This window comes from Gadus morhua, chromosome 1 (assembly GCF_902167405.1).
Source record: "Gadus morhua chromosome 1, gadMor3.0, whole genome shotgun sequence".
Taxonomy (NCBI): domain Eukaryota; kingdom Metazoa; phylum Chordata; class Actinopteri; order Gadiformes; family Gadidae; genus Gadus; species Gadus morhua.
In genome coordinates this window covers 15,111,251-15,127,795 of record NC_044048.1, presented here as the reverse complement: position 1 = coordinate 15,127,795, position 16,545 = coordinate 15,111,251, and the positions used below count along the sequence as shown (strand labels likewise).

Genomic DNA, 16,545 nt, shown 5'->3' with positions numbered 1-16,545 from the left:
TAGAGGTCAGTGCTGTCCCTTGCATTTGAATAGAACAAGGCTCGACCTATATTTACCATCTGCCCTCAGCTTTTCCTACCATAATTCTTTCACAACTTTGACACGGACATTAAAAGAGTTCATCTTTATTTTCACAAAACAACGAGGACAAAGTAACATTTCCTGTTCAAATAGCATTTTGTTGATGTATTAGCATATATGCCTATACAGCATTTTACACAGCAATATCAGCATTTCAATGACTTGAATCATAACATTATGAAATCTACAGAGAAATATAGATTGTAGCACATTTGAACAAATCATGATTAAGACCAGACTATACCAGCATAGCCATGGACAAGGACCAAATCATGGGACCAAGAAGAGGTTTAGCACTGATTATATGAAGAGTTGTTGATCTTCTTAACTAGTGATACATTCCTATAATATAACTGTTGAACAACAGAAAGGCTCCAACTGAGTTCAAATTTGATTATGAAATGAGATAAAATGCATGCATGGAAAATAATTATGAAATTCCTTAATGAGTATGACACGACCACAGCAGACATGATGCTCTGTGCAGCAAACATCAAATACAGAGTCAAACAACTGCCAAACAAGTGCTTGGGTTACAATACAAATACAGTACAAATATGTCTACATAATTAAACGAGGCAGGGACCAGCCAACCCTCATGATAAAACACACAAAGTATTGAAATACAGGACACATGAGGACAGGGACTGGAACATATTCAGCAGCGCAGCAGCAACTTCCCATTCAACGCATCCACAAACACTCACTCCAATCTGTTCCTCCCACTCAAGCTAATTCACAGATCACAGATTTATAATGTCTTTGGAGCATTGTTGGTATAATAACATCGGGAACTATAGGGTAAATGGATGAGAATATAATAACATGAATTATTATATGAAATATTCTCAACGCCTGCCTATCATAAACAGCGTTGACAAGTGGTCATCATTACTGGAAATATTTTATAGAGTATTTTGCTCTGAGAGACTCAACTGTATTTTAACTAATAGGATGCGTGTGTGTGTGTGTGTGTCTGTGTGTGTGTATGCGTGCGTGTACGCGTGGTGACATTCACCAGAACTAGTGGTATGACACAATGTAAATTCAGCAAAGAGGTGGCGGATGCACTTTCTTTCTTCAAGTATGAGTTCACTTCCGTCAGCCGTTGGGTTCTTGTGATCTTCTCCTCCGTCTAACGTGCAGTCCGCCTAGCGGAAGGAGTGGCGGAAGTGAACACTCCTGCGCTTCAGCTTCTCAGGGTTGTGTGAGGCCATGTGGGAGAACTCTCGGAAGATGTCCAGATATGTGGCGTCGCCTGATGAATAGAAATAAAGATGAAGAAAAACAGTCACAACGTTTCCTTCAACATGACTGCTGTGGAGGATATTTAAGTGAACTGAGAATACTAAAGTACCTTTGAGGTCCCTAGATTTCTGTTGAGGATACTAAAATACTGTCGAGGATTCTAAAATACTATTGAGGAAACTAAAATACTGTCAAGGATTCTAAAATACTATTGAGGAAACTAAAATACTGTTGAGGATACTAAAATACTGTTGAAGATACTAACATACTGTTGAAGATACTAACATACTGTTGAACATACTAAAATACTGTTGAAGATAGGCTACTAAATACTGTTGAAGATAGGCTACTAAATACTGTTGAGGACACTAAAGTACTGTTGACTGTTCTAAGGCAAGAGTAGCCCTGCTAGTAAAGCAGACATCCAGTCACGCCGGGATGAAATGTGTCAACATTTGCCAAGACGCTCAGCTGCTTTTCTCTTTCAACTTCCCCGATTCAAAAACTTTACTTTTCCTGTAACTATGGTAACAGCTGGTTCCATGGACACAACAATGGCGGTTGAACTCTTTTGTATCCCTTGAGAGTTCTCCAAGCTTGACTAATTAAAAGAGGACTGAACATTCCAGCCCATCCTTCTTTGTGTGTGTGTGTGTGTGTGTGTGTGTGTGTGTGTGTGTGTGTGTGTGTGTGTGCGTGTGTGTGTGTGTGTGCGTGTGTGTGTGTTAGAGTGAGAAAGATTGAGAAAGAGTGAGTGAGATTTAGCATGGGAAAGCTTTGTTATATCTTATTTTTTTAGCATTTACATATTTTTATATACTCAATAACATGATGTTCAGTGGCAAACCATATTATACAATACATACAGTCTGAGAGATAGATAATAGAGACAACTGACCTGAATTAGTGTGCGAGTAACATGAGGAAAAGTAGACAAGCTGTTAGCAGTTGTTAGGAGGGAAAAGGTTAATCCAACTGACAGAGGAAGGAGACAAGGAGCGAGAGATGGAGCCTCGTTCAGCGTCACACGTTTATTTATTTAGTATTAGATTCATTAGAGAAGAAAGACATGTGAGCTACTGAACAAAAGAATCCAATCAACAGAACATGTACAAAGGAGGTGTTAATATGCACAGGCTGGCTTACAACCAAATCAACCGCACAGAGAGTCAGGCAGAAAACATAAAGAGATATCAGGACAGGGTAAAGTTAGCATGTTAGAGGCAAGCAGTTGAAATGTTAATATCTTTTAGTATATAAATATATATACACACATTGGTCCACATATATACCTATTGACAGATAGAGAAGAAAGGCAAATGTACATACAGTTTAATTCTTCAGTGTGTCTAAGATCAATGTTTTGTTTTGGTTATTGCTCTGATTAATAGGGAAATGTTTTCAGTGGGCGACCTGCCTTTTACTGCAACGGTAAAAGTAAACTGAAGGTACATTTTATACATTAGGCTTAAAAACTGTAAACACTCTCTTTAATTTCTAATATTCCGAAGTGCTTTAATTTATTTGAGTAAGCAGGAAGAGAGTCAATATTCTGCCTCCATGCTAATTATATATCGTATTAAAAAGCCTTTAGAGAGCAAAGGGTTTAAACCCTTGATTGTCGGGGATCCAGGGGGCCATTTGATATTTCAATTTGTTCACCAGATAAACAGCACTGAGGTCTATACGTTAAAAGACACTGTGCCAATTTGCGATTACTGATGAATCCTTTGATATTATCATATCTGAAAGAATGGCAGATTCTTACATTGTTAGATGTAAGAATCTAACCACGGTGTGTACATTTTACCAACCATGTATTCATTGCCATGACTTATTCACACTAAAGACAATATGAATACATGCAAACGCACCACTAAAGACCACTAATGATTGACCTTTGGTTTTTGTTTGGAAGAATTCATATATTTTTTTAACCAAAAAGCCTTAGGTGTCCCTATCAACCAAAGCCAATAAGTAAAGTCTTTTGAGTTAAATGTCAACATATTCTGTCTCTTGTGCAGATAAGAGCGGCTCTGAGGTACCAGTTCATGCAGCGGTCTCGTGTTTTGGCAGCATAATACTACGCTTCTTAGCATTGTTTAACAGTACTACATGGCAAAACACTGGGTACAGATGTAAACAAAAGCAACTAAACAAGAATACTTGGGCAACAACCACCCATGCACTATCCGAGAAAGATAAACCGATTAACAAATCTAAACGTAGGTCATGATACAATAAAATGTACCGGAAAACAAACATTATTGACAAATATCTTGACGAATGCAAATACTGTTAATACAGTAGTTCATGATGAGTTGAGTCTTTGTTTTATTTGTAATAAATATTTTTTTACATAAAAATCGTTTTCGTGGCTACTTGGTGAGCATCTTCTCGTGGTGCCATGCAATCCGATCATTTATTAGTGTTTCATTTTCTATCTCCCGATTGAGAGTATAATACTGGTGTCAAGTGTTCGAGTGCGCGGTAACATCAAACTAACAAAATATATCCCACTTAAAAAAATACCATCTGCTTCATCGTTAAACGCAATACAAAAAATACGAGTATCATCTTCACTGAGATCATCATTGCACTGTTGCTCTGGGCTCCTCCTTAGAAATCAAAACAAACGGACGAGCGTTTCAACCTAACCCATCAAGTGATTGACCATGGCACGACAACAGACAAAATCCAAAAAAAAGTGCATCATTTCCCTATTTTTTTATAGATACACATAGCTTAAGTAAATATTATTTTTTTTATTGTCAATTACTCTTGCTCACAATTAACACTGACCTCAGAATGGCCACCTCTTGAAAATCAAAGCTAGCCTAGCTTCCCTCCCAAATCACTGGTTAAAGATCTTCTGAAGAAGACCTGTGAGTTCACTGCTTTTTGATCTTTTGACATGTAGCCACCTCTAAATTCAGCTGCATTTTAGTCTACAACCGCTGGAACACTGATCATAGAAACCGGTTAAGGACTGAGCAAAGAAAGTCTCCGCTTGGCAGTGCAGTTTACGTTTCATCAACTGGAATCCCAAAGAAAGAATGTACCAAAGAATGCTAAATCTTATTGTTGAAGTCATCTGACCACAGTTCAGACCTGCATTAATAAAGGCCATCTGGGACATCGTAAGACAAAGAGCTCCTGAGAAGAAGACTGAATGCTGGCAGAACATTTTATACGTGGACGTGTGTTTAATAAATCGAGGAGCGACTGAAACGCTTCCAAATGGCATCTAGATAAGCTCACCTGCACAGAGAATAGTTTCCTACACTAAATCTCCACTTGTGTGAATTAGTTCCTTGTCGACATGGCACCTGGTTGATACTGTGTTTTTGCATTTTAATATTATGTTCCTTTGACCTGTCTGGGACCGATATGAGAGAATCAGGGGGGGGGGTGGGGGGGGGATGTTTCTAGCACTCGGCTATGGTGATGCAGATAAACTCCTGTATGCACTTCCTATACTGCTGCTCGGTGGAACTGCAGACGGGGTATTGACCTGGCTGGCCGAACGGACCCTCCGACTCCCGCATCTCCTCGTTCATCCTGGCCAGACGCAGCCTGACGACGGAGTCCGGGACACAGAGAGACACACAGGTGAGTGCAGGGAGAGAGAGAGAGAGAGAGAGAGGGAGAGAGAGAGAGAAGAGAGAGAGAGAGAGAGAGAGAGAGAGAGAGAGAGAGAGAGAGAGAGAGAGAGAGAGAGAGAGAGAGAGAGAGAGAGAGAGAGAGAAAGGACAACATTTAATATCAAAAAATAAAAAACATTGTCAAAGATAATAGTAATGTAATAATTATAATACTCCCAATAATAATACACATTTTAGCCGGCTATGCATTTGGTGTTGCGGAAGATTACTGTCTTAGAAACGGTGATGAAAAAGGGTTGGTAGAAGGCCTCTCATAAGAGCGCTGAATATATAGATGGACAAATTCATAGCCACAAACAAAACCACTACAATTGCTTCGTCAAAAGCAAGAGCTAGGAATGGGGTCCCGGTAGAGAGAGGAGGGGAGCCATGGTTCTTTGGTCAGGGGGGAGAGGGGGGGCTGTCTAGACGTACAGGGTGACGATGTCAGCGTTGGCCTGCTGCACGGCGATGCTCAGAGGGTCCTGGCCGTCGTCGTCTCCGTCCGTCTGCGTGGCGCCCCTCTTCAGGAACAAACACACCTGCCTGGAGGCTATAGGGGGACTACAGGTCACACACATGGCACATATACTAGCACGCACGCACACATACAGCCGCTGTTCACACGCATACATGACATGCTCACATGCACAGTCGCACACAGACTCTACTCAAAGAGACGTCCAAGCACGCACGCACACACACCTGGGGAACACTTTATAATAAGGTGCCATAATGAGGGTATATAATAATAATAGGGTTGGTTTAGGGTTATACAAACAACTAATATTTAATTAATGATGAAAAAACGATTAACTTGTGCCAAATAGAAATTTTAGTAACAATTAACATATAATAACAACGGGTTAGGTAATCCCTAGTTTGCTATTTATTATGGCACCTTCATATAAAGTGTTACCCACACGTGCGTGCACGCAAACACACCCAGCCAACGGCCATGCAACTTCCGTAAATACCGTCTGCCACTGGTTTAAACCAATGGCAGCCGGTAGCGTGTTCAGGCATAAAGCCACGTTGGATGCCTCCTGACGATTAGAAACTCTACTTGTATTGCCCTCTCCTTAACGCGTGTCTCTCCGAGGAGAGCTGAGACAGTGCTCATAATGCGGGCGGGGGGGGGGGGCTCACCCTGTGTGTCCCAGGGAGGTGGCGTGGTGCAGGGGACCCCTCCCCCGGGCGTCTCTCTGGTTGACGTCAGCGGCGTTCTGCAGCAGGAACTCGCAGGCTAAAAGTGAGCCCTGGAACAAGGGAGGAGGAGGAGAACGTCAACACTACACACAGCTTTAAAGTTGCCATTCTATAATGATGCATAAAGACAACTTAAGAATTGAATTAAGACGTGTGTTATATGATTAGTATGATTAACAGTTTGACAACTAATCTGCTACTCAAAGGAAGCTCTTTGTACTTGGGGCATTTTATATTTTATTGTGATAACTTTAAAACTGTTTCGAACTGTTACTATTTAAGTTCTCAATGTTTATTTTATGTTAGTTGTAGTAGGTCTGTTCCCGCCTGTGATTAAAAAAGCTAATCTTCTCTAATTGTGACACTTTAAGTAGAATTGACTCTTATCATAACACTTAAAGTAGATTCTTCTCTTATCCTAACACTTAGTGGACTGGTCTGGGTGATGATGTCTCTTATCTGTGAAAATTAAATTGTTGTACCTATTCTGCTGCAGAGCATTTTGGGTGAGCTCACTCTCACCACAATCACAAACAAAAGTTATTTTAGCACTTTCGCCTTTTGGAATAGATGCACAGCGCATGTCACCAGGGGTGGGTGTGATTAGCCGTTACACACCGTTTTGAATATCTGCCTCTTCTGACATCACAAGTGAGCGTGTCCACCAAGTTGTGTGCTGGATAGATCAGTCTACCAGCCTACCCAGTGGACTTTAGCAAACGTTGCTCATCTATCCGTCATACATCTAGGTGGAAACGGCCACTTGTGAGAAGAGGCAGATTTCCAAAACGGCTGGCAACAGCTAATCACACTCACACCTGGTGGTACAATATGTCACCTTTAATGCTCTAAGGCAGAACCAGCCCAACGGATGTTTTAGGAGAGACACTTGGGTTGATCCCCCAGACCGGTATGGTCCAGTAGTGGATGAACAGCCACAGAAAGCAGCGTGCGCTGGGCGTCTCACCCCCGCCACGGCCTGGATGAGGGGCGTCTTCCCCTCGTCCTCCCCACTGGCGGCGTTGACGTCGGCCCCGTGCGCCAGCGCCTCGGCCATGACGGGCAGGTTGCGGGCCCTGGAGGCCCTGTAGAGCAGGGCCCCGGGGTGGAGCTCCCTCAGGTCCTCCAGGTCTGACGTCTCCGGCTCCGCCTCCAGCTCCGCCTCCAACTCCGCCTCCCCGCTCGAGTCCTCCGACGCCTCGCACTCTGAGGGGAGAACCGGGGAAGACGTGAAATCACACATATCTGAGAATATAAATAATCGCAAGAGTGGAATATTATCAACTTAAAATGTATTTATTTATATTTATATTAAAAGGTGCTGTAGGTGAGTGAGATTATCTGTTCTGGCCCTGCCTCTGTGAAACAATTTAGATTATAGACCGCTCTCTGCTAATATCAGAGCAATCAGTGCATCAGTTCCCTGATTGGTTTTGGGAATCTATCTTGCCTGTCAATCACAGGTCCCTTCTCAATGGTGAAGAATAGTACGGAGGGAGGGAGCGTGGAGGGAGTTTTCTTGGCCTATTCTCATTCTTGCTTCATCATATTTACATGGGCTACGCAAACCATTCAAAACTCTACACACATATCTACACATTAGAATATGCACAGTGCCTTTAAAACGTCTACGTACAATTCCGTTGATACACACACTAGCATTAAAATCAACAAACTCAAACACATGAATATGGCTGCAGGCGTGGTTCTCACCCTCCTCCGTGACGCTGTCCACCACCGAGCCGAACACCAGGATGTCCGAGCTGCCGTCGGTGCTGCCACCCAGCCCGCTGTCACTGCTCAGACCTGCAGGACCAACAGACGCCCGCACACGGACACCTTAGCGGGTAGCTTCGTGCTAACACAATCAGCGTGGCTCATATTGAGTCTGACTCACATGCAAACTGTGTATGACAAGAAGCACATATGCTAGCACACACACACACAAGCAAAACACGTGCACGCACTCACACACAACACACACAAACGGCATGTGTGATGTGTGGGTGTTATATCTGACTCTCTGGGTACACAGATGGGCTGGTGTGGAAGCGTCTAATAATGACTTACTTCGAGGACCGGAGCCCGTATCAAAGTAGGAGAACAGTGAGTCCAGCTCATCAGGACAGAAGAGGGATTCTCGCCTGAACTTGGCAGCAGCTGTGGAGGGGCACAGTTTGGATGTTGGCATGACGGCACGAGATACGATTGCTAGATCAGATATCTGATGAAGATTAAAGACCAATCCTGTTATTCTGAACAGCAGAATCGGGTGGCTATATGAATAAATAATACTGAATATATTGAATGTAAAGCAAAAGAGTCAGAATTAGCAAAGTGTAAGGGCTGTTATTATGTCAATTATTTTCAGAGAAAAAATAAAATATAACATACATATATATTTAATTAATATACATATATATTTCCGTCTACACTCTAAATAAACACACAGGACGGAGCCATGGAGATGAAGCAGAACCGTCTCTGGTTCTTCGGGGGCTACCTGAGGAGAGGGTGGCGGCGGAGACGCTGCCCAGCTCTCGCCTGTACCTCCGGCGGGCCTTGGGAACCGTGGTGGCGCTGTGGTGCCGCCGGCACTTCTTGACGCTCCAGCGGCGTTCGTGTTTGCGCTCGCCGTTGATCAGGATCTGCGTGCAGCCCAGCTTCTTCAGGAACTTCTTCTCCACGTACTTGGCCTTGATCCAGGCCTCCTTCTCCTGCCTGAACATTGGCGAGACGTGATTGGTTAGTCTAATGTTTGTTTTTATTTTCCTAAACAATGTATTTATTCGTTGAAAGTTTGTATTCAATTATACAGTGAATATCAAATATATTTTCAAAGATTTGCCTTGTGTCCAAAGAAAACATGTGAACTAAAATTTGCTTTAGGCGTGCTGATTGTATTTTGATATCTGTACATTAGCCAGTGTTGGTCAATAGTTTTTTACCTTGAGCTGGTCGGTAAGGGCTTCTTCAGACCCATCTGCTGGTATGAACCTTCATAGATGTGGTTGATCACACTGTTGCCCAGCTCACACATCAACTGCAGGAAGAATGTACACAGAGACTTAACGTAAGCAACCTGATAAATAAGATAAAGTCGTGGAATGATTGCCTATCAACAGACAGTCTCAGAGATAAACGTACCTTCAGTAACTCTGGTTCCCAGGAGTCTAGCGTGAGGGAACGCACCTTTGAACAGTGAACTCCTAGACTCCTGCATTCAAAATACGAAAAAACATATATTGCAATCAAAAAGATTAAAGTGGATCAGAGACTACCTGTGTCCAACTGCATTGTGTATGGACTTAGCCATGAAAGATACACATGAATCATGGCAATGGGTAAAAACAGATCCCAAGGCAGAAAAACAGACATATCTTATATGAATAAACACAAGTTTAAAACACGTCAAAACAGTACTTGACAGGCTGTAAAGGCATGAAGTAAAAAAGTCAAATATGCTTCTAAAAACCCTGAAAGCATTATCAAGGCAGGAGTAAAGAGAGGAGCAGGCCCAGCGTCACAGCGTTCCACCAGGGAAACGCTCCGGTGTCTGGGCAACACAAGTTGACTGAAATAAAACATTATTGTTCCAGCCTCCTCCTCTCCTTCATCTCCTACAGAGGTCCTGGTCGGACCTCAACAGGGGACTACGGGGCCGAACCGAGGCCATGAATATTCAACAACTGTTTTAAATAATGATGAATGTGTGTTTGTTTGTTTGTGAATGAGGAGGCATGGGTACTGATTACATTGGTTGGTTTCAGATGGTGATAATAATGATAATAATAATAAGTACAATTTATAGCGCTTAATATGGTACTCTAAGACGTGATGCATGTGCGCATCTGTTTGTGTGTGTGTTGTACTGTTTACGTAAGCCATGTTAATCGCAACCAAATAAACAGCGCCCGCTGAGGGCAAGTGCCCCCATAGGTCCTGGGGGAGAGCTATACCGTCCCTTGTGGCTTATGCAACAGAGTGTCGTCACGGAACCGAGGCGTTGCGGCGCAGTGACCCAGCTGCAGGAGAGGGGGAGGAGCTGAGCTCTACTACTGAACATCTGATCCAGTAACATGGTATCAAGATACCTCTATGGCTGGAATTAACCATCACAAATCAAACCCTTTTGTGTTGGTGTGTATACCGATAAAGTAACCTTCATCTTCTATTTCTCGTTTTTGCTCTTTCTCTCCTTCTCTCCTCTCTCTCTCTTTACTGAGATTCTTCAATCAAAGGCAACCTGATCCGATAAACAACTTGAATCTCTTTCGGTGCATCTGTAACAGAGCAGATCCCCCACACCACCCCACCATCCCTAGAGGTAAAGGCCACTTCCAGGGCCAGTAGGCAGCACCAACCCCTCCTTCTCCTCACCCTCATCCATCTTAGCACATCCAATAGGCCTTTCACACATGAACTCCGGATGAACTTCAGAGTCAGGTCCAGAGATGATCAGGAGTTGCCCTTTCAGACATGCAACACACACCGGGAGATAAGCCGTATCTGACGTGTTCACACATATTGGAGACACTCCGTACGCTTTAGGAGAGGGGGGGTGCCAGGGGGGGGCGCGTAGGAGGCAGGACGTGGGGCAGAAAGTATGCAGACGTTGTGTTTTGCTTACATGACATAAAAATCGCGGATGAGGCTACAAACTCTGTAAGGCCGACTCTTTTTGCGGTGATACACAATGCCTGCATTTATTTAGACATAGCTGCAATATCAACAGAAGAGTTGAAAGCATAAAGAAGTTGTGACGGAAAAAATAAGGGAAAATGACAAAGCAGCTAAAGCAGCCAAGACTCTTTGATTCTCAAGACTTTAGACAAGGGGCCTGGATGATCTTACTCTTGAGGGGAGGATTCAAACATTTTTGTTCACACATACAGCCCCATCGGGGATTATACGGAGAAGTTCAGACTTCAGTGCATGTGTGAAAGGCCTACTAGACGACTAACCGCACATAAAACACGGCCGTCTGATGTTGTCATGGAGAGATAAACACCCTTAACCAACAGACATGTTTGTTACCCCCAGTAATTTCCTTTTTTATATATAATTGATTTATTGAACATATTTCTCCTTATATAAATGTATTTTGTAACAATAAACCATAAATCCTCCTCTTTCGGAGGCCTCCAGAGATGTCTCCTTCCAACCCCATGGAGTGTGGACACTCCCCAGCTCCAGGTCCAGCCCAGGTCAGGGTGCTGTACCTGTGGATGCCGGAGCACTCGATGCACAGCAGGACTCCCAGGTTGATGGAGGCCCAGCCGGGCTCCGAGTGGCCGCAGTCGCAGCACTGGCCGTTGCCGGGCAGACCCTGGATCCTCTGCAGGATGGTCTCCCCGCGCAGCAGGCGGTCCCGCGGCTCGCTGGCCGAGTCGATGCTGCTGGTGGACGGGGAGGCGGTCCTCTCCAGACGCTGAGACGGCAGAGAGAAGAGCTTTATTAACCTTTAATTGATGTACTTTATTAACCTTTAATTGTGTAGTTCATTAGCCTTTCATGAATGTACTTTGTTAACCTTTTATTAATGTCATTTTGTAACCCTTTAATAATGCATTACTGCATATTGACGTTTAATAAATGTACCTTATTATCCTTTAATAAATGTACCTTATTATTCTTTAATAAATGTACCTTATCCTCCTTTAATAATGTACCTTATTATTCTTTAATAAATGTCCTTCATTAACATTTAATAAATTAAGTGATTAACTTTAAATAAATGTACTTTATCAACCTTTAATACTTGTCCTTATTGACCTTTAATTGATGTACTTTATTAACCTTTAATACATTTTATAAAAGTAAAATGCTTTCACAATTGCAAAAATAAACTAATAAATAAATATAACTACATCAAGATGGCATTGTGTTCTGCGATCCTGTCTTTGCTCCATCTTTATCTCCACCCTTAGGTGTCGTGATGATAACCCCTAATGGATTCTACACAATGTCATTCACAGGGGGCGGGCGACTGACCTCTATGTAATAGGTGTCCGGGCTCTCCCTGTAGGCGGAGGCGATGCTGGCTTGGACAGCCTGGATCCAGGCCTGCCGCAGCTTCTCAGACTCAGCCTGCAGCATGCAGCTCCTGTAGCACACAGAGGAGGCCGTCACATCCATTCATCCAGAGACACAATACCCAGCAACAGCAGCACACTGTGCAAGGATGTGTCATATACCCATAACACAAATTAACAACACCTGTGTTCATCCTAGTGTGAATTGGTTAATGCCATGCAAGTTTATTTAGTTATTTACTTTTAATTAGGTCAACCATACATGAATTGGATCTATTTTGATCGAAATGTAAACGATGACTATGCTAATGCTAATGTGCTAGTAGCCTTAGCATGGCTTACTTGCTGGGTGAAAGGACCTCGAAGCAGAACCTCCTCTCGATGTCCTCACAGGGTTTGACAGAGCACAGCCGGAGGTCCTCCACCACCACCGTCAGAGAATCCTGGAGAGGTGGAGCACAAACCATCTGTCAACCACTAGTGCTTGTTTACCTCTTGCTACCTAGCCCTTTCTTGCTAGTTACTACTAGGATTAAGCTACCTTCTGGTTGCACTTCTTCCTATCTCTGCCTGAGGATTGCCATTTCATGCAAAGCGTGAACTCAATAACAGGAACAGCACATGGGCAACCATTTGGCAGAAGCAGATAAGAAGACATAAATGTGGAGAAGGTGGTGGTAACACATTGGGATATATTGCTATATTGATAGAGTGTTACTGCAAGGTGAATGGTCCAAGAGATTAGAGAGAGACAGGGAGAGCGCGAGAGGGTGAGAGAGAGAGAAAGAGAGAGAGAGAGAGAAAGAGAGAGAGAGAGAGAGAGAGAGAGAGAGAGAGAGAGAGAGAGAGAGAGAGAGAGAGAGAGAGAGAGAGGGAGAGGGAGAGAGAGAGAAAAAGAGAGAGAGAGAGAGAGAGAGAGAGAGAGAGAGAGAGAGAGAGAGAGAGGGAGAGGGAGAGAGAGAGAAAAAGAGAAGGGAACAGGAGAAAGAATGAAAAAGAAAGTGAGAGAAATAGAGGGAGATACAGGATGATGGATTCTAGGCATCTGAGCGTGATCTTCAAATCAGCCAAGCACTCGGCCTCCTCTTCTGCCATGCCTTTCGTGAGGCACTTACCCTCCTTCAACCTTGGGGAAGATATACAACGATTTACCTTGAGCCTCTTCTGGTAGACCAGCTGACTGTTTTGTATGGAGAACCATCGCCTGAGAGGGGATTACAAAGTGAGTGAGAGTAGGAAAAATGAAGAAGAGAAAAAATGATACAGGTTGGATATTTATGTCTGAGTGAGACGGGTCAGTGCACGGGGGGAAAGCTAATGTTGCTCTAGACACCGGCGCTTAGGGGGTTGGTGAAAGTACCAGTGAGTATCTATGAGCTCACTCTCTCTCTCTCTCTCTCTTTCTCTGTCTCCCCGCCAATCAGATATTCTGAGCTTGGAGAGAAATCCATAATATATATTCCAAGCATGGCTTGGCCCTGTCACAGGCCAAGAGTGATGTGCTAGCAAAGCCGGTCCCCTAAGAAGCAGAGCACCTGCCAAGCGGTCCGTTGGATGGAGAGCGAGAGAGAGAATACACTGTGATGAATTGTATATGTGGCTAATACTGTAAAAGGGTCACCGCAGGGTTTTAGCAGTGCAAATGTTTAGTGCTGTCGTGTTAGATGTATGAAAGACTGAGACGACGTCACTGGGTGGGAAGAATGAGTGAGGTGTGCTCAGGAACACAAGTGACGAAAATAAGTAATAATGGACAGAAAATACGATTTATTTTATTTATTAATGAATGTGTGTTTATTTGTTTATGTATTAAATGTCTCGCTCTGGCTGTGAAATTAAACACAAAATCGATAAGTTATTTTGATAAACAGAGGCAAACCTGCACTCTCTCTATATTTTTAGAATTGCCATTATCTTGCACATTATTTAACGATGTTGTTTCTAGAGGTTGAGGCACTGCGAGCAGCTGGGTTTACCTGTTCCACGTCTTGAACGCATTGCTGGCCCTCTTGAACAGGTAGCCCTCCATCACCACGCCATTGGGAGCGTCCACGTTGAACTCTGCCTTGGAGTCTTCATAGGAGAAATCCTGTCAGAGAGACAGAGAGAGAGTTACAAGAGAATTAGTGTCAGTGAGACTTGAGGAGAAACCGTAAGAGACCTTAGGATGACCTTAAGAGAAACAGTTGAGACCTTAGGAGAGACCTTAGGAGAAACAGATCGGACATTAGGACAGACCTTAAGAGAAAAAGTAAGAGACCTGATAAGAGATCTTAGGAGAAACAGTAAGAGACCATAGGAGAAGAGGCCCTTAGGAGAAACAGTAAGAGACCATAGGAAGAGATCTTAGGAGAAACAGTAAGAGAACTCTGGAGAGCTCTTCAGAGAAACAGTAAGAGAACAAAGGAGAGACCTCAGGAGAAACAGTAAGAGAACAAAGGAGAGACCTTAGGAGAAACAGTAAGAGAACAAAGGAGAGACCTTAGCAGAAACATCCTTTTCATCCTCGACATCGTTCGCTCTGAACTCATCATGACTAAAATCCTGTCTTCATCGACACCCGAAAAATAAATGTCGGTCCTTGCATCTCAGGCAGTCTCCTTCTCTCTCTGCAGTGAGGAGTCTTTGTTTGAAGTCGTCATGTGCCGACAGTCACTGATGCCACTAACACTGCATGTGCATTGCACTGCACGTAGCATCACACACACACACACACCCCCTCAAACGTCATAAATTGTGCACTGAAGCGGATACGGTCACATGTTAATCCACGTATGCGTGCATCCCCCAGTTTTTTCTACGCATCCGCCGAGACATTTCCCTGCTCTTGGCAGGAACGGGAGTGACGCACTATATTACATAACAGACTACGAATCATGTTAAAGATGGCCTCCCTCACTCTGACATCTGGGTAGGAAGGCAGTGAATGTCAGTTCTAGACGTATTCATATGGTTGTTTCTGTTTGAGGACTGAATAGGAAAGGAGCAGCAGAGTTATGAGTCCACTAGGTTGAGGACCCATAAACAACATTTAGGAGCAGAGCAGAGCCCAGTAGGAACAGGACATTAAGTTATCAGAGAGCGGATCAAGTTACAACATTCCCACCATTCATGAAGCCTGGAGGCAAATACAATGCCATGCTCGGAAAGAGGGACTTATTTTTTAATGAAATCTAAATTTAAATGACATTGTTTAAAATAATAAAACAATTATATCACGTAGTCAGGTCAAGTCAACTGGACCTGTTTAAAAACAACAGCCAATTTTCTAACACACCTCTGGTAATTAACGACATATCTGAATAATGAAACAACCGAAATCTATCCAACTCATTTTTTGACACAAACCATTTGTTAAGTAGCTAAAACTAAACACACAATATGCCAAAGCCCACAAAAAACACCCAAAATGTGCGCGACTAGTTGTAAGCCACACCACTACACACAGTACAAAGACACTGAATTGTGTTCTAGGAATTGAGAAAAGCCTAACATTGTTACTTTTGGGAGAACCTTCAAAATGTATCCCTTAAACAAATTCTTATCAAATGCCTAACCATAGAAGAACATGCAAATCCCCCCCTACGTCAAACAGTCACAGTAACACGGAGCAATCAGGACCGATCCACCCACCGCCGTGCAGCCCCGTCGCCCAAACACCTTCATTTTTAAACGCTTCCTGTATTCCAGCAGCATCGCAAATCCACAAAAAGTTAAACAAATAGAAAATAACTAAAAACCTCCAAAGAGGATATAAAAACAGAGAGAGAGAGAGAGGGAGAGAGGGAGAGAGAGGGGCGTGCAGCAGCTCTTAAAGTGGAGCACAGAAAGCTCCAAAGCGCTCCTCTCTCCCAAAGAGTCGTAGTGGTGTTGTGGCTGAGAGTCGCATCGAGACGGCACGGTGGAGACACGGCCGTGGGGGGTACGAGGGCTTTCTGAGGAAGACGCCTCCCGTCTCTGTGAAGAGGGATGTGGGTACTAGGTGCCCTGACGACCCCCAGAATGGATCTCCCTGGCCGGCGGCCCACTAGGACTCTGTGAGAGCTGTTTGCACTGAGCCGCTGAGCACACACCCTGAAGGCCAACATTCCCTCCGGGTAAAAAAACACCTCTGCAGGAAGGGATCCACGCGGAATGGGATTCTTACAGAGAGGTTGTTAGATGTTATCTCCGCTGTTAGGGGTCTGTCGATTTAAAGAATAACAGAAGTCGTCGTTTGAGGACGTCGTGAGGCAGCTTGCGGTCTTGAGTCTTATGGGGAGTTGTCTTCACTAGTGTAGTTGGGCGAAAATCGATCTGACGTGACTCAAATCATGTTCGCAAACGAG

General features: G+C 43.7%; 1 protein-coding gene across 2 annotated transcripts in view; it reads right to left on the bottom strand.

The window, feature by feature from the left end:
- Positions 1–109: 109 nt before the first annotated feature.
- acap3a (ArfGAP with coiled-coil, ankyrin repeat and PH domains 3a) overlaps positions 110–16,545 on the bottom strand; it is a 55,332-nt gene continuing 38,896 nt past the window's right edge. Inside the window, exons 11-25 of one of the 2 annotated variants that reach the window (XM_030358153.1) lie at positions 14,194–14,306; positions 13,370–13,421; positions 12,560–12,660; positions 12,177–12,288; positions 11,405–11,613; positions 9,330–9,399; positions 9,131–9,225; positions 8,686–8,903; positions 8,253–8,342; positions 7,896–7,988; positions 7,150–7,388; positions 6,123–6,232; positions 5,409–5,519; positions 4,844–4,905; positions 110–1,339 (exon numbers count right to left, since the gene is read on the bottom strand). In XM_030358153.1, the coding sequence (XP_030214013.1) occupies positions 1,233–1,339; positions 4,844–4,905; positions 5,409–5,519; positions 6,123–6,232; positions 7,150–7,388; positions 7,896–7,988; positions 8,253–8,342; positions 8,686–8,903; positions 9,131–9,225; positions 9,330–9,399; positions 11,405–11,613; positions 12,177–12,288; positions 12,560–12,660; positions 13,370–13,421; positions 14,194–14,306 (1,782 nt within the window). In that variant the 3' untranslated portion in view covers positions 110–1,232. Of the gene's footprint in view, positions 1,340–4,843; positions 4,906–5,408; positions 5,520–6,122; positions 6,233–7,149; positions 7,389–7,895; positions 7,998–8,252; positions 8,343–8,685; positions 8,904–9,130; positions 9,226–9,329; positions 9,400–11,404; positions 11,614–12,176; positions 12,289–12,559; positions 12,661–13,369; positions 13,422–14,193; positions 14,307–16,545 lie in introns of both variants that reach the window. The other variant, XM_030358144.1, reaches the window with a different exon arrangement.